This window comes from Oncorhynchus keta, chromosome 18 (assembly GCF_023373465.1).
Source record: "Oncorhynchus keta strain PuntledgeMale-10-30-2019 chromosome 18, Oket_V2, whole genome shotgun sequence".
Classification (NCBI taxonomy): Eukaryota; Metazoa; Chordata; class Actinopteri; order Salmoniformes; family Salmonidae; genus Oncorhynchus; species Oncorhynchus keta.
The window spans coordinates 10510329-10537127 of record NC_068438.1 but is presented as its reverse complement, the minus strand read 5'-3'; the positions used below and the strand labels follow the sequence as shown (position 1 = coordinate 10537127).

The following is a 26799-nucleotide window of genomic DNA, read 5'->3' as shown; positions in this document are numbered from 1 at the left end:
TCGCTGAGCTGCATCCTCCTGCTACAGCAGATTGATACCTCGGTCATGACATGGTAACGCTCAGAGCTCTGTGCGTGTGACTCTGGGTCTCTAAGGCAAAGGTCGCAGGGGGTCTTGAGAAGTCTGCCTGAAGCTGGGTGTTGTGGCAACAAGGGAAGCAGATGACACTGCACTGGTAATTGGGCAATGTTGTTTTCTGTGGGAGAGAAGTCCATGTGACTTACCCAACACAAGACTTTCCCAGTTGCTTAATGTGTTCCCAGTTGCTTAATGTGGAAGTGTGTGTGTGTGTGTGTGTGTGTGTGTGTGTGTGTGTGTGTGTGTGTGTGTGTGTGTGTGTGAGAGAGAGAGACTAGCTGGTGCACTCACACGTCGGTGAAGAGGATGGGCGAGTCGGCGCGGTGGGACTGGACGTCCTGCATGGCGTTCCACTCGTTGATGCAGACCTGGTCAGAGGAGACCTGGCTCTGATAGTAGCTGACCCAGGTCAGGAACAGGCTGCCGGGGTAGTAGTTGTGACAGCGGGCCACCTCGCACGCCTTGTGGAGCGACTGCAGGGCAGACCTGGGGGGGCACAGGGGGAGGTGGAGAGGTAAGAAGAGGAGGAAGGAGAGAAGGGGAGAAAGAAAGAGATGAATAACAGGATAAACCAACAGATAAAAGAGGGAACAAGTCAAAAAAGAGAGGGGGATGAGATGGCAGGAGAGAAAGGAGGAGCGCTCACCACATGGCCTGGACAGAGACCGGTTTGAAGACATGGACCCTGTTGACCGTGGACACACTGAAGCCCCTACAGAGACAAACAGACAGGTTGTGTGACAGTCCCAATGGGCAGAAGAACTACAGTAAATGCAGGGAGGAGGAAACAGGTGACGTATCGCTCTTCTTACCCGTCTCCGTCCAAGTGGATCAGTGTGTCGCTCCACAGGGGTAGAACCAGCCCCATTGTGCATGTGCTGCAGGAGGAGACCGCTGTTAAAGAGGTTACACACACACACACACACACACACCTCCAAAAGAGGTGGGTCTCTAACACACTCAATGCATGGAGTGTTACTAACTACTAACCTGTCTGAGGAGCCAAAGTCCAGGCCCAGCACCACGCTCTCCTCTGTGTCCTGTCTCCCATTGGTGGACACCACCACCATGTAACGCGTGCACTGAGGCTGAGCGTACGCACTCTCCAGGCGCACAGCCTTATGGGAAGACGAGAGAGAGGGAGGGAGGGTGAATAATATCCTCTGGTCAATCAGTCTGCATTTGGAAGTATTCATCAGAATAGTCCTAGACTCATTTGTCTGCCATGTGAGTGAAACATCTTGAATTTGACATTTGCGACGAGACGTACCAGGCGGATGTTGTCTTCTGGCCGCAGCACGGTGAACATGATCTGCAGGTGCTGCTGGAGGTCACCTGGGGAAGGAGAGAGAGAGAAACAGATCAGTACACATTGCACACCATCTGCTCCTACTCATGACTCTTCTGGGTGAAGTTAGTCCACATTATACAGACATACAAAAATGACAGTGTGTCTGATTAAACGCTTCTAGAAACCCCAAAATGTAGCTCGGATAAACATTTGCATTCAAATGCAGCCGAAGTAACAGAAAATGTCCGACACTTGAGAGTGTTTTCCCACACTTAAGGGCCAAAAGGACATTTGTCAGTGAAAACAAGACAGACAGTGGGATGTACCAGCCCTAGATAACAGAGTTGGTGAAAAACTACTAGAAAACCCAGCAGAGCAGAGTAGCCTTCCCACAAGTACACATACTTACAACAATTATCTCTGCCCTTGAGCACGAGGACACTGGTATGGAAAAACACACGCCTAAATAGCAACTCTATGGCAAAGCAACGTGCAGTCAGTGGCCCACCGGTGTCATTTTGTAACAGCTATGGGGTCAATTGAACTGGACAGCTTTGCTCTGCTCTGGTGACTCAAACAACAGAACTGGACAGTGTTGGTTCCCTCAACACTGTAGAATGCCTGCTGCATTCCAATGATAAGCAGTACTATGGTTTGGCCTCATGTTGGGGCAGTGTCAGTTTCCCACGAGTCTGTGTTGAGAATTGAGGCGTGTTCAGCAGGACAACCTTGTGGAACATTTCTATGTTGTAAAGAGCTGAACAGACATGCTTCTCTGACATGTGAAGTAAAGAATCATGTTGGTTCTATTTGGGACATCTGCAACGTTCCACAATGTTTGCCTAATGAACTCACCCCGGTCCTATGGCTGTCTGTTGGTTGGTTGATTTGTTGTTAGTCAGTCAGTGGGAGGGCATACCTGTGTGTTTGTTGGTTGATTTGTTGTTAGTCAGTGGGAGGGCATGCCTGTGTGTTTGTTGGTTGATTTGTTGTTAGTCAGTCAGTGGGAGGGCATGCCTGTGTGTTTGTTGGTTGATTTGTTGTTAGTCAGTCAGTGGGAGGGCATACCTGTGTGTTTGTTGGTTGATTTGTTGTTAGTCAGTCAGTGGGAGGGCATACCTGTGTGTTTGTTGGTTGATTTGTTGTTAGTCAGTCAGTGGGAGGGCATACCTGTGTGTTTGTTGGTTGATTTGTTGTTAGTCAGTGGGAGGGCATACCTGTGTGTTTGTTGGTTGATTTGTTGTTAGTCAGTCAGTGGGAGGGCATACCTGTGTGTTTGTTGGTTGATTTGTTGTTAGTCAGTGGGAGGGCATACCTGTGTGTTTGTTGGTTGATTTGTTGTTAGTTAGTCAGTGGGAGGGCATACCTGTGTGTTTGTTGGTTGATTTGTTGTTAGTCAGTCAGTGGGAGGGCATGCCTGTGTGTTTGTTGGTTGATTTGTTGTTAGTCAGTGGGAGGGCATACCTGTGTGTTTGTTGGTTGATTTGTTGTTAGTCAGTCAGTGGGAGGGCATACCTGTGTGTTTGTTGGTTGATTTGTTGTTAGTCAGTCAGTGGGAGGGCATACCTGTGTGTTTGTTGGTTGATTTGTTGTTAGTCAGTCAGTGGGAGGGCATACCTGTGTGTTTTTTGGTTGATTTGTTGTTAGTCAGTCAGTGGGAGGGCATACCTGTGTGTTTGTTGGTTGATTTGTTGTTAGTCAGTGGGAGGGCATACCTGTGTGTTTGTTGGTTGATTTGTTGTTAGTCAGTGGGAGGGCATACCTGTGTGTTTGTTGGTTGATTTGTTGTTAGTCAGTGGGAGGGCATACCTGTGTGTTTGTTCCACTGCTGGCTGATGCGGGGTGTCGAGGAAGGGGAGGAGCCATTTCCCCGAGGCAGGAAGACAGCGGCGCCCTTCACCGTCAGGAAGCTCTCACTGATGCTGATTGGAGAGAAAACACAGGGTCACAGAGGGGCCAGAGACGGATGCTAACAGAACGGTCCCGGGCTAGAGGTTCACACACACACACACACACACAGTTTCATTCTTCATAAGCCAATCTGAAGAGGAACAGCAGCATGTGATCCAGGCAGCTACATCTCATAAACAGACAGAGCCACGTGCACTCCAACACAACATTCCCCTCTGGCCAGGCCGCATCCCCCTAGCAGCTGGAGGCTAGGGGGTAGAGCCGAGGGTCAGTTAGATTTCCCCCCACACAAACTGGCTCAGACGGGGAAGAGCTCCCACTGTGAGAGTTCATGTATGGGATCACACCCCTCTCCGTGGTACCACATAGTCAAATTAACTATAGTACCCAGCACACCATCACCACACTAGAACAAGTGGAGAGGTCACGTGATCTACAGGGGATACTAGCTGATGGATATGGTGTGTGTGTGTGTGTGTGTGTGTGTGTGTGTGTGTGTGTGTGTGTGTGTGTGTGTGTGTGTGTGTGTGTGTGTGTGTACGTACACGAGCGTGTAGCCTATATCTCCACAGCACAGAACACATACTCTACAGAATCTCACACGGTGGCACACTGACCTTAGCACGTCTCATTAAGAGGGTGAGGAGACCTACTGAAGACTAAAAGTAGCAGGTGACTGATTCAGGCCTAGGCCACAAAAACAATGTGCCTCATTGACCCCCATGTGAAGTGTGTCTTGAGCTGCTACTAGGGTAAACCTTCTGTAACAACCCTGCCCTGAGTTCTGCTCAATATCCACACCATCAAATCTAGCGTGGGTTAACTGGGCGGCACACAGTCAGTACCGTCCGTCTGTGTCCTCCGGTCTTTCCTCACAAACAGACGCGGGATGGTGGGAAATGAGCAACGATGAGCCGAATAGCAGAAGCGTGGGGGAGACGTGCAAAGAGACGCTGTGCAATCTGAGGAGTGAGGGGACACGCCTGGACCAGAATAAGAAAGAAAACAAACAAAGCGAGAGAAAACTGACGGGTTGAGTTAATTTCCCATCCTGACCCAGCTGTTTCCTCCTACTTCACAATCCCCCCCCTTTCTTCATACCCCTCGCCCTCTCACTTTCTTCATACCTCTCACTTCCTCTTTCTTCATACCCCGCTCTCTGTTTGACTCAACTTCTCTCCCCTGCTGTACAGCTGTGTCTAATCATGTCTGAACCATGGTGTGTAGCACACGCCCACACAGGGCAGGAAGGAGGAGAGCAGCACCTCACATGGTGTGTACAGTATATGTGAGTGAGAGTATAGGATTCACCTTGTGTTTTCAGCTACTAAACACTTGAAAACGATGAGTAGCTTTCAGAAACAGACAGACAGCACAGTGCTCCAGCTGGCAGCAGGCAGACAGGACAGAGCTCCAGCAGGCAGACAGGACAGAGCCCCAGCAGGCAGACAGGACAGAGCCCCAGCAGGCAGACAGGACAGAGCCCCAGCAGGCAGACAGGACAGAGCCCCAGCAGGCAGACAGGACAGAGCCCCAGCAGGCAGACAGGACAGAGCCCCAGCAGGCAGACAGGACAGAGCCCCAGCAGGCAGACAGGACAGAGCCCCAGCAGGCAGACAGGACAGAGCCCCAGCAGGCAGACAGGACAGAGCCCCATCGTCAAGTGTAAAACACTGACCCCTTAGTTAAGAGCTTTGCACCTCCTGCCAGCGTAGGAATCCAAAACCAGGTAGTCAGACATACGTCACTGTCAAGTGGCTCTCTACTGTTGCTAAAAATATATTATTTTCTAAATGACTATAAATAACTAGACTGCCTTGATCAGCCACTGTACTTCACATTCAAATGAAGCACATTAAATCCCGTTCAGGTGTATCTTTACTGTGTAAGATAAACCCAACAGTCAGATCAGTAGACAAAGGGGGCATTTGTTGTCCACTAGCTAGAACACCTCAGTGTGACTGGTTCCAATGTGAAATATTACCCAAACCTCAACAACTGATAAGGCTACCTGCTGATCATTTCCCCAATATAGTTTGAAACTCATACACAGTCCGTCAAATTATGGTAGAACTATTCTGACGACGCTAGTGTTCCGAATCACCACTGGGTGCGTCCCAAATGACACCCTATTCCCTACACAGTGCACTACTTCTGACCAGAGCCCTATGGGTGCAGGCCCTAACAGTGGAAATATCGAGTGTGGCTGTATGATGGTAGAAAGAGAGCCACTCTAAACTAGAGCCACGTTGGCCCTGATTCAGGTCTATGGGCAGCAGCAGAGGGCATTGAGGCCGAGTCTGAGGCGACACGCAGGAATTTTGCCCTGGCTGACATTTTACTGTGCAGACATGTAAGGGAATACTCTCCTCTTCCCACAGGCAGACAGACGTGGGGACAAGAAGGGAGGGAGGGTCATCGTTTGGCATGCAGCACAGGGCAGTACTTGTTAGGGTACAGACACAATCATCACTATGTAAGGGGCCCTTCTCTGATAGCCTAGCACCCCACTCTCCTCCCACTCCCAAAAAGACATGTGTGGGACTGACATGCCCCCTCCCCTCCCTGTAGCTGCCCATATTAGTTCCACTAACTAGGGGAGAGATAAATATAGGCCCAGGCTGCAGAGGCCTGGCCGGCGCTGCTGAAGGCTCTGTGTTCAGCCCAGAAAGATAAGGGCAGTTGTGGTGGGAGAGGGGGGTGGATAGCAGGACTGCGTTCTAGCACTTCCTACGGTACAGATTAGGCAATGAGAGACCTGTGCATGCACACACACAGAGACGTGAATTAGGGAGCTGTTTAAATACAGAGAAAGAGTAGCCGAACGGACAATGGGAGATAATTATGCCAGAGACCATGAGAGAGAGAGCGAGAGAGAAAGAGTTACAGGCCAAGGCTAAAGATAAACTGACAACCTGTGAGTGTGTTTCTAGAGCTGGATTGAAATTGGAGTCTCGACTCAAGAGTTTCCTTGTAAGTACAGTCAGGCTCGGGACCAATTCCGGTAAGCAGACCCAGCTTCCTCAGAGCTGCATCACAAGGACAGAGGCATTCAGTTAAAGGCCTTAGGACTATTCTGAGAGGAGGAAAATTCCACATCAGTACTACCACCTACATCGAACTCCAATCCACATCAGTACTACCACCTACATCGAACTCCAATCCACATCAGTACTACCACCTACATCGAACTCCAATCCACATCAGTACTACCACCTACATCGAACTCCAATCCACATCAGTACTACCACCTACATCGAACTCCAATCCACATCAGTACTACCACCTACATCGAACTCCAATCCACATCAGTACTACCACCTACATCGAACTCCAATCCACATCAGTACTACCACCTACATCGAACTCCAATCCACATCAGTACTACCACCTACATCGAACTCCAATCCACATCAGTACTACCACCTACATCGAACTCCAATCCACATCAGTACTACCACCTACATCGAACTCCAATCCACATCAGTACTACCACCTACATCGAACTCCAATCCACATCAGTACTACCACCTACATCGAACTCCAATCCACATCAGTACTACCACCTACATCGAACTCCAATCCACATCAGTACTACCACCTACATCGAACTCCACTCCACATCAGTACTACCACCTACATCGAACTCCAATCCACATCAAACTCCAATCCACATCAGTACTACCACCTACATCGAACTCCAATCCACATCAGTACTACCACCTACATCGAACTCCAATCCACATCAGTACTACCACCTACATCGAACTCCAATCCACATCAGTACTACCACCTACATCGAACTCCAATCCACTGGAATGAAGATGGGGCTCCATCAACGCTGAGATGTAAGAAAGGAGCCTGTGTTCAAACCAAAACTATGCCTGCGTCCCGAATGGCACCCTATTCCCTACACGGGGGTGTAAACGTTTAAAAAACACAAGGATCTTTATGGTTAACAAAAAAAAAATCCCAAAACTAAATTTACAATAAACAGTTTTTTTAAGTGGATTAATCACAAAACTACCACTAAACAGGTCTCGATCATTATCATAAAAGGGAAAAATTAAATACAAATCTAATGCAACAAAAATCTAATGCAACAAATAGGGATGCACAAGCTTTCAGGTGAACATATTGGAATCGGCCGATATTAGCCAAAAATGCCAACATCGGGGTCTGCATGATGTTTAGTTTAACGCTGATGTGAAAAACCGGATGTCAAAGCTGACATGCATACCTATATAACGGAGGTACATGACGTAATGACGCCACGTAAAACGTTGCGCTACACAGCATTCCTATCTTAGATCACAATGTCTGCTGGGTGGATCAAACAGTCAACAAGTCAAGCAGTAATTTGAAAGAGTAAGAACATTTCAGCGAGACAACTCAAAAGGCGAGATCCATTAACGCCAAGATAATGGAAATCATTGCCCTTGACAATCATCCGTTCTCTGTCATGGGTGATGTTGGCTTTCGCCGACCGGAGTTACACAGTAATAGAGTCACTGTTATTAGCTTCATGACATACATACTATGGAATGCCGTCTGGGTCTTTGCGTGTCAAAAATACAGTAGCACTGTCAAAGCTGTACAAAAAAATGAAAACAAGCAAACATCGTCCACGAACGATGTGTTTACAATAACGCATTGGTAATAAAGCATCATTTGCTTGACCACAACTTCTGGGGTAGCTAGCTAACTTTAGCTTGGTACCTAGCTAGCACCAATACAACCATCCTGAAAACAATGACCAGTAGAAACTGCAGTCATTTTCATTATTCTTAGCAATAATTTAGGAATCCTTGTGAGTAAGTATTAGCTAGGTAGCCACAATAGTGGAATTTGCGGGTTGCCTTCAAAATAAAAGTATGTCATTGACAGTGATGCAAATGAATACAAAATGGTAGAATTATGCCACACTTTTATTTTGAAGGCTAGCTGCAAAGTCCACTATTTTGGCTAATCCTTATTGTGGCTAGCTTCACATAGATGGGTGCGACAACCATTAATCAAATAAGAACGGTCTTATAAATTAGGGTTAATTTAGATGACAACTAGCTGTATAGTTAGCTAGCTAACTATATAGCTACTGAAACAGATGCCGTTTTGCTATGTTTCTGGGGATGAACATTGTTTGCATCCATGAGCTAGCTAGTTTAATTTTTTTATGACCAGCACTGCAGTTTCGCAAGACAACTTTACCAGCATCATAGCATACGTATCAATGAATCGTTGTGACATATGAAATATACAAATGACAGTGTAATCAATGTGTAATAACTAGGTAAAAAATGAATGGTGTTAATTGTGACGTGCAGTCATATTCAGGTCCTGATTGATCAACAAGATTTGACACGTCAAAGTGTATCTTTTTTTTACATGCAAAGACCCAAACGGCGTTCCATAGAAATCCTGGTTGAGAATGAAACAAATGAACAACGAAACAGCACAGCAAGTAAGCGAAAGAAAAAGGTTTTGATTATGTTTTACTGGTAATGGGGACATATGTAAATGCCAACTAAATAACTTTTTGGTCAGTGTGGTGTGTGTATAACCTTTATTTAAGTAGGCAAGTCAGTTAAGAACAAATTCTTATTTACAATAACGGCCTACCCTGGGCAAACCCGGCGACGCTGGGCCAATTCCCAACTATGGTACTCCCAATCACTGTATGTGATTACAGCCCAGATTCGAACCAGGGACTGTGGTGACGCCTGTTGCACTGAGATGCAGTGTCTTATACCGCTGCATCCATGTGTGTTAACTATTTAACTGTACTAGAAGGCCGCGAAACTAAAAAAAAAATGTATATCGGCATCGAGTTTTTTGGCAAGGAAAATGTAATATCGGTGCATCACTAGCAGCAATGATGTAACATTACTAGGAGATATGCATCTTTTAATTGATTTGTATGCTTTTGAGACAGGGAAGTGACAGCAGCTGTATGGTAATCCTTTGATAAAGTTCAATGAAAAGGTGGTGAAATAAATGCACACTTTGCTAGGTGAAATTGAGCTACAGCTATGAGAACCAACCAGTTTCTGGCAGCAGTGAGAAAATCAGTGCTGATTACAGGAATGAAGCAGTTTATGCGCAGCCATTGTCAATGGTAGAGGATGCCCTCTTCACTGCCCTGATAGCATACCTAGAACAAACAAGACACCATGTCAAAAAAAAGTGACGGCCTGCATGGAGAAATTATACAATGATTGTTCTGCAAGTATAAAGCGCGAGCTTTCAAACACCATATGTGGCGTTAACAACAGATTGTAGGATTGCTGTCATACATCCCCGCAACGAGACGTCACATTGACGAGAATTTGTAAGTCGCTCTGGATAAGAGCGTCTGCTAAATGACTTAAAATGTAAATGTAAGTGGGATATTAAGTCCTGTGTGCTGACAACTCAGAACATGGAAGAGGGACACAGCAGAGAAAGGTCACACGCGGGATCATATCTGAATTGTGAATTCACGTCATTTTCTTATTGTTTAAACGATAGAGGGGGGATTGCAGTTTAAACATTAAAACAATGGTACATTTGTCACATCCCCATTCTCTACATGGTGCTACTAGTAGCACCGTCATGGTATTGTCTCACTAGACTGCTGATGAACCAGACCTATAGCATCTCTTATCAACGTCTCCCGTTCCATTTTGTGTTTACCGATGTTATGAATACTAATCACACACCAAATCTGGCTTCCTTGTGTGGCTGCCAATCTTTACACACTTAAAGAGAGTCAGATTCATATTCTTCAAAACGCTTTTCCCCAGAATAACAGCAACGCAGCACACGTGTGTGTGTGTGTTCAGCGAAGTGGGGTAGTATTGTAAATTAGTGGGACAACACCTGTTTAGATTTCAGGTTTCCAGCAGTTAACCACACTGTAAACCTGTAATTAGCCTAGCCCATGGTGAAACAGTCTCTGACACACAGGCATTCCTCTGTCTATTTTTAACATGGTCGCACACCAATAACAAAATTGGTTCGTAAATACTGTCATAACGCATAGATTTTCTGGATCGGTTTGACAGAGTTGTCGAGGAAAGGAGGCCATGATATAGTCTATAGGTGGTTGTTTACCCATCCTGAAAAGGCTAAGAGAATACATACTAAAACCGGACCAAATTTTTCCTCCAAAACAAAGAAGTTGGTTCTCTTACATCTGGTGCCGTTTATGGCATACAAATACCTGTGCGCACCAGCAAGAGAGTGTGCATGCGTGCGTGCGTGTCTTTCAGATTAAGACAAACAAAGTCTAGGCTATTCAAATGACTAACTAGTCTAGGCCACATAATGAAGTATAACAGCCCTTGTCAAACACACACACAGTGAAATAGTGAGTCAAGAAATACAAGGCATCCACTCATGGAGTACCCAATAGTATCTAATATCCCCCATAAGCAAATAAGTAGCACCACTACCCATGTAGCCATACAAACCAGTGCAAAATGAGTATATGGACAGCAAACAATACATTTGCATGTCTTCATTGAGCAGCCTCTCAGAGGAAAATGGTCAATCAATGCAAAATCAGTCAGGGGCAACATCTGGGTTGTGTAACATGCAACATGGTCTGGACAGCCAGTCATTGTCACAGGGGAATGTGATATATAACCATTGCTTCTTTGATGGTACGGTATTTGCAACACAGATATGGACTTTTTGATTCAAGCATATAACATTGGTTCATCCAAAACACTGATCAAGTCCACATTGATGGACTGCTACTGCCCTGAAACGTGCAGTAGGAATACACTAAAAAGGGTGTCAAGGCTAGTTCCAACATATTAACACTAACAGCTTCACTAAACTTTTATTCATCTGATGGACTTACACCTGGAAATACAGGTGCCCTTACATGAGTGCCTTCCTAAACAACAATCAAATAACATACAGATACAACCCACTAACTACCCTTCATCAGGTAGGCTATTTCTCAGTATTCAACGCACTCTCTTTAACAGCTATCAAATCAGTCTCTGGCCGGCCACCTGGAGCTGACGACTGGCCTCACACGGTTTCATACAGAGGCCCAGGTAAGAACACCTCAGACGATTAGCCTAGTTAGAATGGCTGCAAGGTTCAGAGCCTTCACTCAAAAACATGGATGGACGGGCTATAGAACATTTTCTTAGGAGACATAATACAACAACAAAATCAGAAAACACAACAGCCAAAATATAATTAAATAAATGATAAATCAAGTTGATTTAATATATTTCTACGTGCTATTAAAGAGCACATTTTAAAAAGGGACTGCCATATTCCTGGATAAGCCAGTTTAGAGGCTTGGACACAGAAGAGAGTTATGCAACTGACAGGGGGGGTGTTCTCTGGCATTAGTTCATAGAGCAGACTGTTGCTTTATATGGATATCTGACCGACAGGATTCGTCAGACCAGTTTGGAGACAGCCAGGTAGATGATTCTCTCGCGCCACGCAATGATCAAGGATAACCCATTGTGCCATTATTTCTCTACCAGGAGAGGAAGCTGTCAAGATTACTTACATCCTGTTACGTCACTAACGGGAAATACATGTAGTCAGGATTCCTACACAATAATGTTGCAACGTCAGACTACTGACAACTGAGCTGAAGTAAATAAATCGTAAATGTATGCATACATATCGCATGTCCACTACATGGGGAAATGAATCCGGTTGGGAAATGTTCTTTATTTTAACCACAAAAAAATATTCGTAACAAAAATGTACAACTCACAGTTGGTTGATTTGGTTCTGAGACACAACTCCGTTGTCGGAGAAGTAGGGCATCATCTTCACTCCGCAGCAGGAGCAGAAGCAGCCCTCCGCCGAGCTCCCGGTAGCGGAGACACTACCGAGAGTCATGACCGGACCACGGAACAGCAGACCGATAGCGCAAAATATCTTCGAAAAGGCTCACTCCACTCCGACCATTGTCAACACTTATTAGTACAACGAATCCGATAGGTCGACAAAAACATACTGTCGAATATCTATCTCCTTCGCGACATTATACAATAGGCAGCTGGAAAATAAAGTAAACTGTTAGTAAAATAACGTTAAGCCTATCATACAATTATTTAAAATAAAAACATATCTTTTTTTTTTACTGTGTATTAAGTACAGTATCCTCTAATTGCAGGACTGTTCCAAATTCTGTAACACCGTACGGAGTTATTCTTGCGGTGGGATCTTTCAAACGACCTATAATCAATATTTGTGAAGAGCACTCGTGTCCGTCCTACTGTAAAAGCTTTAAACTTGTAAACGGGACACCGGCAGGAGCTACAAACTCAACTCGTGAGAGGGAGGAGTTGCTGACACATGCTTAGAATGTCCCAATTGAAAGACGAGGGGAGAGCGACAATGTGGCACAACAGATTGGGCACCTATTCAGCGACAAGGTTGGGGAAGCGCAAGACACAGCCATATAATGTGATGACTGACAAATTCAGGGAGGTGTTGAAGTAAAGAGTTAAAGTACAGATGGAACATACAGGTAACTGCAAAATCAAGGAAACACCAAAGTGTCTTAATGGGGCGTTGGGCCACCATGAGCCAAAACCGCGTCAATGCACCTTGGCATAGATTTACATTGTGTCAGGAACTCTATTGGAGAGATGAGACACCATTCTTACCCAATAAACTCCATCATTTGGTATTATGTTGATGGTTGTGGAAAGCTCCAGAATCTCCCATAGTGTAAAAATTGGTTGTTATCTGGTGACAGATGGCCATGGCATATGGTTTACATCGTTTTCATGCTTGGTAGCCCATATATTGGCCTGCCCAGCATTTTTATACATGACCCTGAGCATGATGGGATGTTAATTGCTTAATCAACTCAGGAACCACACCTGTGTGGAAGCACCTGCTTACCATATACTTTGTATCCCTAATTTACTCAAGCAGTTCCATTATTTTTGGCAGAGCTGTGCATACCTATTGCAACCACATGGTCTGTGACAGCAGTGTGTTTACCAACAACTGAATTCTTGGAAGTGTGCTCGTGCACCCTGCTTTGCCTCACTGAGTACACCCAGACAGCAACTTGACAAAGTCTCAAATAACAGCTGAATTACGGAGTAAATTGGATTTGGGAACAGACTGCAAAATGAGAATGTACCTTTGCCATTCTGATCAGATATAAGAAGGTGAACTATATCATATGGTTTATGGAGTGGGAGCTCATTCGGTTCATGGAGTGGGAGCTCATTCGCACACTGACCAGGAGACCGTGACATTAACGCAAAGGGGCCACATGAGAGGAAAACCAGGCACTCTCAGTGTCGGTAAGGATACGAGTGCACAAAACTTCTACCTGGCAGCTCCAGACAAACCAAAGTCTATGTAATAAACCTATGTTATAGACATTGTCCATGGGGTGCATCTCAGTAGGAAAGGGCCATCAACCATTTGGCACCACACCTGTAGGTTAACAGGCCCAGTATTATACAAAACAACTCTTTTGTAATGTTTATCTAAAGCCAGACTCATGTGTTGGCCTGTTATCTGGATCAGACTGGCAAGCAATATACAGTGTTTAAATAGGAAAGGGAAAGGTCTATGAAGCAGTGTAAATAGGCTACACGAGGGAACCGTGTTTACTACTCCACTGGGGGTGAGATCTTTCACATGGATTTGGGCTCCACTCGGCTACAATAGATGAATCTCGATTGTGTTTCCTTACGTCCTCTCTCCTCGCTTCCTTTTCAAAACGCATTGAGGAGAAGTTCAGATTCCTCCAATGTGTTTTGAGGCGGCGGCAAGGAAGAAAGAGGACATGAGGAATCAAGGAAATACACATTTGAAGCACCCAATGTCATATAAAAGGCTAGCTAGTTAAGGGATTGTTATTACCAACAATGTACTTGTTTTTCTTAATTAGACTTGATTTGTGCCGATTTCAGACTTGAGATAAGGGTGCAACTTGGACTTTTGCATATATCACAAATTAATGTCAATGGGAGAAGTTAAAATTAGAGTACAGACCTCAAGTGTGAGTACCGATCTTCACCACTGATCACAACAGTATCACAAGAGCCAGGTACGAAGCAGACTCTATGGAAGCTATTTTAGTGTGTTTAAGTCTTTGTACTAGTACTGTACAAACAATGCAGACAACCATACAGTATTTTCAAGGTCTGCTCTACAATGAATCCCTACAAAGTCAACAGCTCAGTCTCCTCTTCCTGCTCCATTGTCCCTCGTCTCCGAACGATTATAAGCCAGTCCTGGAATTTCACTTAACACGACCTGGCCTTGGATAAAGAATGAAAGCGGTAATGTGTGTACACAACAAAGATGACGGTTCTGAGAACACAGCTCTTCCTCTGTCCTTTACTTCCTTCCTGGTCTGCTTGAGCCAAAACAAACATTATATAGGCTAGGACTACATGGCTAAAATGTGTCCACCTTATAAAAAACAGGCCATAGTCTGTCTGGTCATTTGGTCTCTAATATAATAATAATATAATAATATATGCCATTTAGCTGACGCTTTTATCCAAAGCGACTTACAGTCATTTGTGCATACATTCTACGTATGGGTGGTCCCGGGAATTGAACCCACTACCCTGGCGTTACAAGCGCCATGCTCTACCAACTGAGCCACAGAAGGACCCAGAAGGTCTCTCATACTGGAAAGCTTCAAATGGTGGCGGCCAGTGTAGTTTCACATGCTCCCCCATGGGAGCTAGGTCTATAGGCTGTATTATGCAAATGTAGTGCTGCTTGGAGCAGAAGAGGTCAGACTCCAGAGGTCAATTACACCTGACGACAGGGGCTCAAATCAGAGGGCTCTTAGTCAAAACACTCCATTGATGTTTCCAGTCCCCACGGCCCGCCATTACCCAAGTCACTACATAACACAGGCTGCCGGTACACACAAACAGGCAGCTAGTACGCAAGTTGCCCTCCTAAAGTTCTACAACTTAAGTGGCCAAAGAAAAGATGAGAAGGCTGGCCGCGATAGCGTGGGACATGGTTACACTCAGTGTTTACAAAGCGTGTGTGTAACACTCAGTGTTTACAAAGCGTGTGTGTAACACTCAGTGTTTACAAAGCGTGTGTGTAACACTCGACTCCTCTCATGCACTCCAAATAACATGACGGGGAAGGAGACGTAGAAACTCACACATACCTGGGTGTCTTCGGTTACAGGGCATCGTCACATGGTCTCCTCCATTCCAGTCCGCCTCCTCTCTAGTTATGAGGTTTAGCTGGTCACCCACTGGGTCATCATAGCAGGCAACGTTCAACCAACCAACACGCATCAAAACAACATCTGTGTGACCAGCATCTGTGCTAGTTATGTGGCACAGAATGTTTTGGACCTCTTAATAGGCTAGACCACTACTAAATCACATTGTTATGACTCTGGTAATAGGGTCCGACATGCAGGGGGGCAACACGTGGGTCCGATTGCGCAATGGCTCGTGTCGCTCTCTCGCTCTTTGAAGGAGAGTTAGCAGAAAAAAAGGGTCAAAGTGTTGCAGGCAGCAGTCAGCCACTGGGTCTTTGTGTACTCCAAGTTACCCCTTAACATCCTGCTCTCCACTACAAAGTGAGCAGCTGTTTCCTATAGGCCTGCTACACTGGAGCTAGTTGGAGGAGTAGGGGGTCTGAAATGAGACCAGCCAGAACACATAGCCTACACTAACTGCAGCACTAGTAATAGACCTGGACATGAACGCTACAAGGCCAACCGCAGGGCAGGCTAACGTCCTGTCAAGCTAAAGTTTTTTTTTTTTTTTACCATGTCACCTATTTAGTTGTGATTTGAGCACCTTGGGACTTAAGTGAAGGGCTAAAATACGAGACACAGAAGATGCCAGGAATTAGGAGGAAAGCGGAGATATAATCAGGAAAATTGTCAGCTGAGGTTAGAAGGGTAGTGCTGGTAGCCAGTAGAGGTGTTCACCTTGATAGACAGGCGTGAGAAAACACGCTGCAATGAAAGACGATAACTCCAGGCCATGGGTTTGAGTTGGCTTGCATAGCTGCAATTTCCTTTCCTTCCCGCAACCGGTAATGGGAATTCGTGAACACTGAGCACAGGGTAACTCAAATCCAGAATAACCTGCTCTGACAGCCACATCAGAGACGCAGCAATAGGCAAAAACACAGATGGGAGTCAACCTGTACACCTCCCACTCGCCAAGTGCCCTTTTGGGTGGTGGTAATTTATATAATTTTTTATAAAAGTTTGTGTCGTCAAGTTCACCAACCCCATCCGTTGGTTGCACCTGTTGGTCCGCCCTGTACGAAGGTGGCGCACACCCAGTTGTACCGGTTTCCAAGTCTGCCCCGTACTGGGATTGTGCACACCCATTATTCAAACATGCATGGCTTGAGATGTGGTCACTGATCGAGTGCGTGTGTAGCTAGCTACCTAGTTGTGTGTAGCTAGATACCTAGTTTGAAATATCAACAGTACTGCCACAGAAGCACAACATTTGACACTAGGATTGGCTGCATCAACGACCCTCCGACCCATCCCTTCTTCAGTCTGCAGCAGCAACACAGGTAGTCTAGACTAGCTAACCATCATGCAGTGCCCTTGGAAAGTATTCAGGCCCCTCAACGTTTTCCCACATTTTGTTAGGTTATGAATATCATATTGTGAAGTTTTGATACGAGCATTGAAAATAAATCACAATCAGTATAATAAATTGAGCTAGCCGACTTGCAGATTTCATCAGCTGATCGCCCACCCTCTTTTCAAGATGTCAATCACATCTTTAGGATGCACTGTAACTACATGACCAAAAGTGTGGACACGCGCTTGTCTAACATCTCATTCCAAAATCATAGGCATTAATATGGAGTTGGTTCCCCTTTGCTGCTATTATAACCTCCACTCTTCTGAGAAGGCTTTCCACTAGATGTTGGAACCTTGTTGTGGGGACTTGCTTCCATTCAGCCACAAGAGCATTAGTGAGGTCGGGCAATTTGGCCTGGCTCGCAGTTGGTGTACTAATTCATCCCAAAGGTGTTCGATGGGGTTGAGGTCAGGGCTCTGTGTAGGCCAGTCAAGTTCCTCCACACCAACCTCGACAAAGCATTTCTGTATGTACCTCGCTTTGTGCACAGGGGCATTGTCATGCTGAAACAGGAAAGGACCTTCCCAAAAGTGTTGCCACAATGTGGGAAGACACAGAATCGTCTCGAATGTCACTGTAGGCTGTAACATTAAGACTTCACTGGAACTAAGGTGCCTAGCCCAAACCATGAAAAACAGCTTAGACCATTATTCCTCCTCCACCTAACTTTACAGTTGGCACTATGCATTGGGGCAGGTAGCGTTCTCCTGGCATCCGCCAAACCCAGATTAATCCGTCGGACTGCCATATGGTGAAAAGTGATTCATCACTCCTGAGAATGCATTTCCACTACTCCAGAGTCCAATGGCGGCGAGCTTCACACCACTCCAGCCGACGCTTGTTATTGAGCATGGTGAGCTTAGGCTTGTGCGCGGCTGCGTGGCCATGGAAACCCATTTTATGCAGCTCCTGACTAAGAGTTATTGTGTTGACTTTGCTTTCAGGGGCAGTTTGGAACTCTGTAGTGAGTGTTGCAACCGGTCCCATTCTGTGAGCTTGTGTGGCCTACCACTTTGCAGCTGAGCTGTTTTTGAGCCGGCTGCTCTTAGACGTTTCCATTTCACAATAACAGCACTTACGGTTGACTGGGGCAGCTCTCACAGGGCAGAAATTTGATGAACTGACTTGTTGGAAAGGTGGTATCCTATGATGGTGCCAAGTTGAAAGTCAAAGCTCTTCAGTAAGGCCATTCTACTGCCAATGTTTTCCTATGGAGATTGCATGGATGTGTGCTTGATTGTATACATCTTTTAAAAGTATTTTTTTGGTGTATTTTTGCCCCCTGAAAAAGGTCTGTGTACGGCCCTGCACACCAGTGTGTGTGTGTGTCTACCGACTCAAATCTTACCAGAGCCATGTTGAAGTAAGCAGTTGAAAGGAAATGCCTACTGAAAACAATGAATAGACAAGGTCACAGAAAAGACCCTGAACATCCTTTTTGCCTTTCCCTTCTCCCCCCTCAATAGGTCTGCAGCCCAACAGCCCTCTCCTTACTATGAACGACAATCAAGTAGGCCTGTACTAGAAAGTATGCTGTCCTTGACATTCCTTGCAGTGCATACACGTCGCAAAGCCAGAGCACAGATTAATGTATTACAGTATGTTACACTTCAATCAGAGCCGTGGGAACAACAGCTGTCGTGTCTTTCTTGTGTGTGCGGCACAGAATAGATGACAATAGCACTCTTACCATAACTGGTAAGCACTGAGCAAAACACTGAACATAGAGTACTGCACAACCTTCACCCTCAAAAGGTTGCTTTCTGATATCCAATTAGATGCAATATATTTCTAGTACTGGAAGCCTTGTGGTGTTCATTTGGGCTTCTTGTTACATAACCAACGGGAGGGTTGGGTGAGTAGCAGATGGGGGGGGGGGGGGGGGGGGTTGAGGGCTCCAAATGACAAACTAGTCCAAGAGCTGAAGACACTGAATGGGTAAGGTGGGGGGTGACCTCACCATCGCCATAGTATTACCTAATAGATAATTGAGCCCACATGTCCTGCAGCATTGGAGTTGAATGGTGAAGGCAGTGCAACACATGATGGACATTAAATTATTCTGTTATGGAGTTGTGCTGGCCAAATGCACATCATGTCATGTTGGCTCCTTCTCAGCATGAAGCCAAACAGTTTGCTGTGGTGGACCCGGTGTTTGCAAACTATCACCAACTGTACTGGTATGGAGAACTCTGACTTCTACCTTGCATTAGCACAATTCAATAGACTAAATCCTGACCAGAAGTCAAGTTACATCAATGTACAGAAAATACCCTACATTATAAGGGTTAGTTCAACACAGTCATAACACCAACACAACAGTCATAACACCAACACAACAGTCATAACACCAACACAACAGTCATAACACCAACACAACAGTCATAACACCAACACAACAGTCATAACACCAACACAACAGTCATAACACCAACACAACAGTCATAACACCAACACAACAGTCATAACACCAACACAAGGGAACAGAACATAATAAACAGCCATGCTAGCTGAATAGGCATATAAGAAGTTAATACAACAGACTTAATAGTGCTGTTTTGATGCAAGCCGACTAGCTTACCAAAATAATGGTGTCTGCCATGACTGTGTAAAGTTAGGCTTGTCACAACAATCAGCTCGGTCATCAAGTAATGCTATGTAATATCATTACCCTGACGCTGTTATGAATACATGAAGGTCCTATGATGGAGAGTTCAGGTGAAATGCGACTGACAAGAACAATACTTGACGTTAGGCCAAGCCACGGGGAAGTGATACTCAAACACACGCCCTTGTTTATCAGTTCCATGTTTACTACAGCCAGGTCCCTTAACACCCTACAGCAGGGTTCAACTGGCATTCACTAACCATTCCATCACCCTCCTTCTTGGTCAACTAGCCTGACACTGTCACCAGAAAAACATTTAAATAAAGAAAAACCCTGGAATGACTGGTACTGTGTGTGTATACATGTATAAATAAAAAATAAGTCCTTTGATCTGATGAGTTCAAATTTGATATTTTTGGTTCCAACCGTGTCTTTGTGAAAATCAGAGTAGGTGAACGGATGATCTCCGCATGTATGGTTCCCACCGTGAAGCATGGAGGAGGAGGTGTGATGGTGTGCTTTGCCGATGACACCGATTGATTTAGAATTCAAGGCACACTTAACTAGCATCGCTACCACGGCATTCTGCAGCGATACGCCATCGCATCTGGTTTGCGCTTAGTGGGACTGTGTTTTCCAACAGGACAATGACCCAAAACACACCGCCAGGCTGAGTAAGGGCTATTTGACCAAGAACTAGAGAAATGGAGAGCTGCATCAGATGACCTGGCCTACACAATCACCAGACCTCAAACCAATTGAGATGGTTGGGGGGGATGAGTTGGACCGCAGAGTGAAGGAAAAGCAGCCAACAAGTGCTCAGCAGATGTGGGAACTCCTTCAAAACTGTTGGAAAAGCATTCCAGGTGACTACCTCATGAAGCTGGTTGAGAGAATGCCAAGAGTTTGCAAAGCTGTCAAGGCAAAAGGTGGCTTCTTTGAAGAATCTTAAATATTTTCATTTGTTTAACACTTTTTTGGTTACTACATGATTCCATGTGTTATTTCATTGTTTTTTTTTATCATTAATGTAGAAAATTGTAAAAAATAAAGAAAAACCCTTGAATGAGCAGGTGTGTCTAGACTTTTGACTGCTACTTTATATACACTAAACACACTTTCTGTGGAGTTTTCATTGTTGGACAACAAAACATCAGAAAATTAACTCCAAGTGATTTTAATTGAAGAAATCTGTTCCCAAGTACTTCCACGCATAATAGGGAGACACGTGATCGCATACAAATGTAAGCATGCTTTGAAATGATTATGTTTTAGTCAAACATATCTGTTTGGGCTTCTTGTGGTCAATTTGCAGTCTACAAATTATTTGTAATTATGTTACGGCCCTACCATCCACTCCAGAAAAGAAAAATCGTCCCGCAGCTGATTCTAGTTGATGATCCATGGCATATAGACTATACGTTAGCCTATTAACCTATAGGCTAACCCATAATAACCTATAACTATTAGTATGTCCTGTATGAATAGGCATTAATCCAAGAGATCCACACTAAAACCCAACTGCCAAGACAAGTGAAACAGTGACGTCTTGTCCTTTTATAAAACACACACACGGACGTCAAGCGGCAGGTAACACAGATAACAGATACAACCATGCAAATAGATCATCAGGAGTAGACAACTGGAGTAGTCATACACGAGTACTACAAACCAACCCAAATACGTACATAGGCTAACTATTTTGCATTTCCAAAATAGCCTAGTGTTTTGAAGATGCAAAATGGCAACCTTTAGTTCTTTTCTACCCTTCTCCTGTAATGACCTAAAACTAAGTGTGAATAAAAAATTCTGACAATGATGCTAGTCAAGAGCGAGTCTACATGTTGATAGAAATGTATTTTTCAAGATATTTAAAAATATATTGTGTGATATACTGTAAATTGAAACGAGCTATGCAGTCACTCTTGTTTTGTGCACGGTGTGTGCGTGTGTTTAACAGCCCAACTGGCAATGTACAGCCATTATAATGTTCCTGTGTTTGCTTGCGACCCCTCTATCGGTCATTTTGCTGCCCGGGTCTGAGACTAAATAAGAGTCAGTTGACTCTGCAGCAGTATATGTGAGCTGAGTTGACCCAAGAGACAGTATTGATATCAACCCAACAGCCAATACAGCAAATACACTCTTGTCAACACACTCTCTCTGGTGGACAGTAGCTGGAAGTACAGCCGAGCTCCCAAAAGGTCCAACAACAGACGTTTGTCTCAGCTGATTCAGGCACTGAACACAATAATTGAGAAATTCAGCAGGGCCTGGAAGGTTGTCTGTGCAATGCCCAAAAATACTTCATAGTTTTTCGATTAGAATACTTTGAGATTATTTTACTGCTAATTTACCTCCGGGGCTGGGAGCGTCGGTCATCCTCACCACTGTCTGCCTCCTGGGGAGAGAGCAGAGAACCAGTCAGAAACCAACATGCACACTAATGTATCCATAAACGGACTATAGTAATGACACATTATACAGACAAAAAGCTGCGGTCACATGAATAGACAAGGTTGCTTGTTCACAATAACCGGCCTGAACAAGGAGAGCATATGAATATGAATCAAGTCAAGTATGAATCAAGTCAAGTGCATCATGACTAACAATGAGCCAAACAAATTCATACTACAGCAATATTAGGAGGTGTGATGCTGCCAGACCTTTTGAACAAGAATTCCACACCCAGTCAAAACAAGATGTCCATATTTGGGCTTGTTAGACATAAGTGTATAGCCATCTATTCAAGGGAGATTTTGCAACACTGTTTGCATCGGGCACCGAGGAAGAGCGAATTAACCTTATTTTAAAGAGGATAATGAATTCCACATCGGCTAAAATGTGCCGCTAAATATCCACTTTCATCCATGTAATGGGATTGGCCGTAGTGATATATCACTAAACCCAGAACAAGGCAGAATAGATAAGGGTTGAAATGGCTGCCGGCCTGTTTTGAAGCGTCCCTCTCTCTCCACCCTGGCCCGGCAGTCTGTTGTCCCTGCTCAGACAGACAGGCAGGCAGACCCTAATCCCAGCCTGTTCTGCTCCAGTAATCTCCAAACTCAGGGAACTTTCTCCCAGGGATCAGGCTGTCAATCCTGGACAAGGGAGCCCTAGCAGATCCCACCCACCTCTGCCCAGTCACATAGAGATACTGAACTGGGTTAATAAAGCCCAATGCACCACACACTGGCTACATTCACCATTTCCTATGCAGACACACGATGTACATGACCCACGGGATGGGATGAAGTGATCCAGCCAATGTATCTTCATTGAGAAGAGCACACACACAAACAAAATCCCAGACAGAGCCCAGACCTATACTCAAGAATACAAAAATGCTTACAATTAGGCCTAATCTATGTAAAGAGTTCTGCTTGTTGGGCTTGTGTACACGACCATGATGGCACACAAACTAGAGAAAACATGAGCAAATCAAAAAGCTTTCGCCTGGACATAAATCCTCACACATCAGGTGATGTAAATCAGATGCTGCCACAGCCAGGCATATGACATTTGAAAAATGCATTTAAGAAACATGGTGACACAGGAGAACCTTGACTCGAGGGAGCCATCCATCCCGTCAACGAGACAAACTTTCCAAAACACTTCACCCACTGTCTTTTCAATGGCGAAAGCAGCAGAGGCCAATAGGCTGCTATAGGAAGGTGTTTATTAAGTAGCAAAGTGGAGGAGAGACCACAAGCTTCCTCCTCTCCCTGTGGTTAAGTCACCATACATGTAATACTATGTACAGGCCCGTCTCCATGGTCACCATGCCACCACATGGAGGAAGGAGGTACAGGGGATTGCATCAAGCCAATGAGAGGGGAGTATTTAGTGTGCTACTAGGAAGATTCCCCCGTCCAGCAATCCTTCTCAGGTTTGATGTTCTGAATACAGAGTAGGCTTAATTAATAGGCGAGACGCTTCAGTATGAGCCGATACATGCTTCAACAATAGTCAGTGTTACGCCTAAATCTTCCATCTGTCACCCCTATCTTTGTATGGTGTTAACATCTTTGCTTAAAAAAAAATGCACTTAAAGTTGGAGCTTCAGTGTCCAATGGGATATAAGACACATGGAGCTAAAGGATATGACGGCACTATATCCACTCCACACACAACAAAGGCAGTCAACCATAATGCTTTGTAATCATGACCATCCATCGTACTGAGGATGCCAGCCATAATAACCCTGACCCACATGGCATCTTGCTGTGGTAATGGCCTGCAAGTAGAACATAGCTGAGGAGGCTCTTTCTCAGGAGAAGGAAGAGCCTCACATGGGTGCCTCTCATACATCACTTGACAGGCAGCTGGTGCCCTCAAAATAAAGGAAACGCTTGAGTAAATGAGGGATGCAAAGTATATTGAAAGCAAGTGCGTCCACTAGAGGTCGACCGATTAATCGGAATGGCCGATTAATTAGGGCCGATTTCAAGTTTACACAGCAATCGGTAATCAGCATTTTTGGACACCGATTATGGCCGATTACATTGCACTCCACGAGGAGACTGTGTGGAAGGCTGACTACCTGTTATGCAAGTGCCTCAAGGAGCCAAGGTAAGGTGCATTAAAATGATCTTATAAAAAAAATCAATCTTAAAAAAATATATATATAAAAAGTGATTGTTATTGTTTTAGGGGTAATCACTAGTTAAACTAGTAATATGATAAACCATGTGTATTTATCTACCTTGTCCTGCATTGCATATAATCGATGCGGTGCCTGTTAATTTATCATTGAATCGGCCTACTTCGCCAAACAGGTGATTTAACAAGCGCATTCGTGAAAAAAAGCACTGTGTACCTAACCATAAACATCAATGCCTTTCTTAGAATCAATACACAAGTATATATTTTTAAACCTGCATATTTAGTTAATATTGCCTGCTAACATTATTTTAACTAGGGAAATTGTGTCACTTCTCTTGCATTCTGCGCAAGCAGAGTTAGGGTATATGCAGCAGTTTGGGCCGCCTGGCTCGTTGTGAACTGTGTGAAGACCATTTCTTCCTAACAAAAACCATAATTAATTTGCCAGAATTGTACATAATGTAACCGCAATATTTAGACTTAGGGATGCCACCCGTTAGATAAAATACGGAACAGTTCCGTATTTCACTGAAAGAATAAACATTTTGTTTTCTAAATGATAGTTTCCGGATTTGACCATATTAATGACCTAAGGCTCATATTTCTGTGTGTTGTTGGGTTCGACATTTTAACATCGAGATATTAAATAAATTATAGAATCAAAGGAGAATGTTAAGGGTTCTCTGTGGAAGGACAGGTAGCTGTGGAATGTGTTGGGGGACGGGAGCAGAGCACCCTGTTGATTCAGGACGGACAGATGGGCATCTGTGGATTAGATGGAGGGGTTGAGGTCAGGAGGTGAGGACAGGTCACCTGAAGGGAGTAATAAGGGTTTGGGATCTTGTTACCATTTTCCTGTTAAACCATAAACTAAGGATTGGAGAGGGGGAGTGTCATAAGTAGGAGGTATATCAATGATGTTTTGCTGTCTGATTACAGCTGTACAGAACCTTTGGGAAGAATTATACTTGGTTAAAGCTTCTCTAGTGTCCATGGGTTATTTACTCTGAAAAACAAGAACCGAACAGAGTTATTATAATTAAGTCTATGATTTGATAGAGCAGTCTGACTGAGCGGTGGTAGGCAGCAGCAGGCTCGTAAGCATTCATTCAAACAGCACTTTCCTTCATTTGCCAGCAGCTCTTTGCTGTGCTTCAAGCATTGCGCCGTTTATGACTTCAAGCCGGTCAACTCCCGAGATTAGGCTGGCAATACTAAAGTACCTTAGAACATCCAATAGTCAAAGGTATATGAAATACAAATGGTATAGCGAGAAATATTTCTATAATAACTACAACCTAAAACTTCTTACCTGGGAATATTTAAGACTTGTGTTAAAAGGAACCACAAGCTTTCTTGTGTTCTGAACAAGGAACTTAAACATTAGCTTTTTTTACATGGCACATATTGCTAAATGATGTTGTGATGTTATTGCGTGATGACGTCATTACGTAAAACTGTCATTATGTAGAATACACAATAACGTTACTCAAATTGACTGGCCATCTCAGCAAAAAATATGATTTGACATGTTAGTTTCGATTTGTTTGTTTATTATCATTTTGATTGAGACATGTTGATTGATGTTGTAAGTTCTGTTTGAGATCAAACATTTGTGACCAACTATAGTCATTGGGTTTGTCTCGAATGCATACTACTGCAGTCAGCCAACAATGATTTGCAATTTGCTGAAATTGCTGCTGGCCTGCGCACGAGCTGAGCGCCTGCTGCTAACGTCATTCACAAAGCACTTTTGCAGCCAGGCACGTGTGTTGTGACCGAGTGTGTGACAGAGAAATCATTTTTGTGTCATTTAGTGGGAAAATGAGTGCATTTTAGCATTTGAGTCACTTTTCAAAAGCTAAAAGTTCCAAATAAATATTTTAAAGTAACTAAATTTGCTGCTAGGTGCGGTTTGAAAACAAAAAAAAGTTGCCAGGGTAGTCTGAAAAGTTGCTAAATCTAGCAACAAAATTGCTAAGTTGGCATCACTACAAGCCACACTGCTTCTTGACACACTGCTCGCTGAACCCGATGCCAGCCGCACCAATGTGTTGGAGGAAACACCGTACAGCTGGCGACCGAAGTCAGAGTGGGATGGGACAAGGACATTCCAGCCAGCCAAACCCGGACGGCGCTGGGCCAATTGTGCGCCGACTCATGGGTTTCCCGGTTGAGGCCGAGATCGAACATGGATTTCTAGTGCGATGCAGTGCCTTAGAACACTGCACCACCCAGGAGGCCCTGCGGGGGGAGGGGTAGCCAACTACCTTAATCATCGGCAGTTGTTGTTGTTGGGGGTTTAAAGGGTGTGCGTCTCAGCCACCAGAATTCAACCCAACTGAACACTTATAGGAGACTCTGGAGCCCTTAACACATAATTTCTGTGTTGACCTTTGCTTTAATTGTTTTCATGGCTGTTTGAGAGAAACATAGTTCATCTCTCACATTCATCTTTCCCATTTATACTGGCCATTTCTCTTTCTCTAGCCAACAGACCTCAGACTGCCCTCAATGGATACGTCCCAAATAACACCCTAGTCCCTATATAGGCCACTATATTGAATTTAAGCAATCACAGAACTGATCCATTAGCTCTGCTGGTCAAGCACTCCAGGAACAGGGTTGTCGACCACTGGGCTAGGCTGTCTAGCTACAACCCTTATGTGGAATCATCCGCTGGCATATCAGCCAGCCAGGCAACC

At 44.6% G+C, this 26799-nt stretch overlaps 1 protein-coding gene across 1 annotated transcript in view; it reads right to left on the bottom strand.

Moving 5' to 3' along the window:
* Positions 1-26799, bottom strand: part of LOC118396826 (protein phosphatase Slingshot homolog 2-like) — a 38448-nt gene that overhangs the window by 9996 nt on the left and 1653 nt on the right. Inside the window, exons 2-8 of the mRNA XM_052468752.1 lie at positions 21847-21890; positions 3179-3291; positions 1349-1413; positions 1069-1196; positions 891-956; positions 725-790; positions 370-564 (exon numbers count right to left, since the gene is read on the bottom strand). Coding sequence (XP_052324712.1) covers positions 370-564; positions 725-790; positions 891-956; positions 1069-1196; positions 1349-1413; positions 3179-3291; positions 21847-21890 — 677 coding nt within the window. The remainder of the gene's footprint in view (positions 1-369; positions 565-724; positions 791-890; positions 957-1068; positions 1197-1348; positions 1414-3178; positions 3292-21846; positions 21891-26799) is intronic.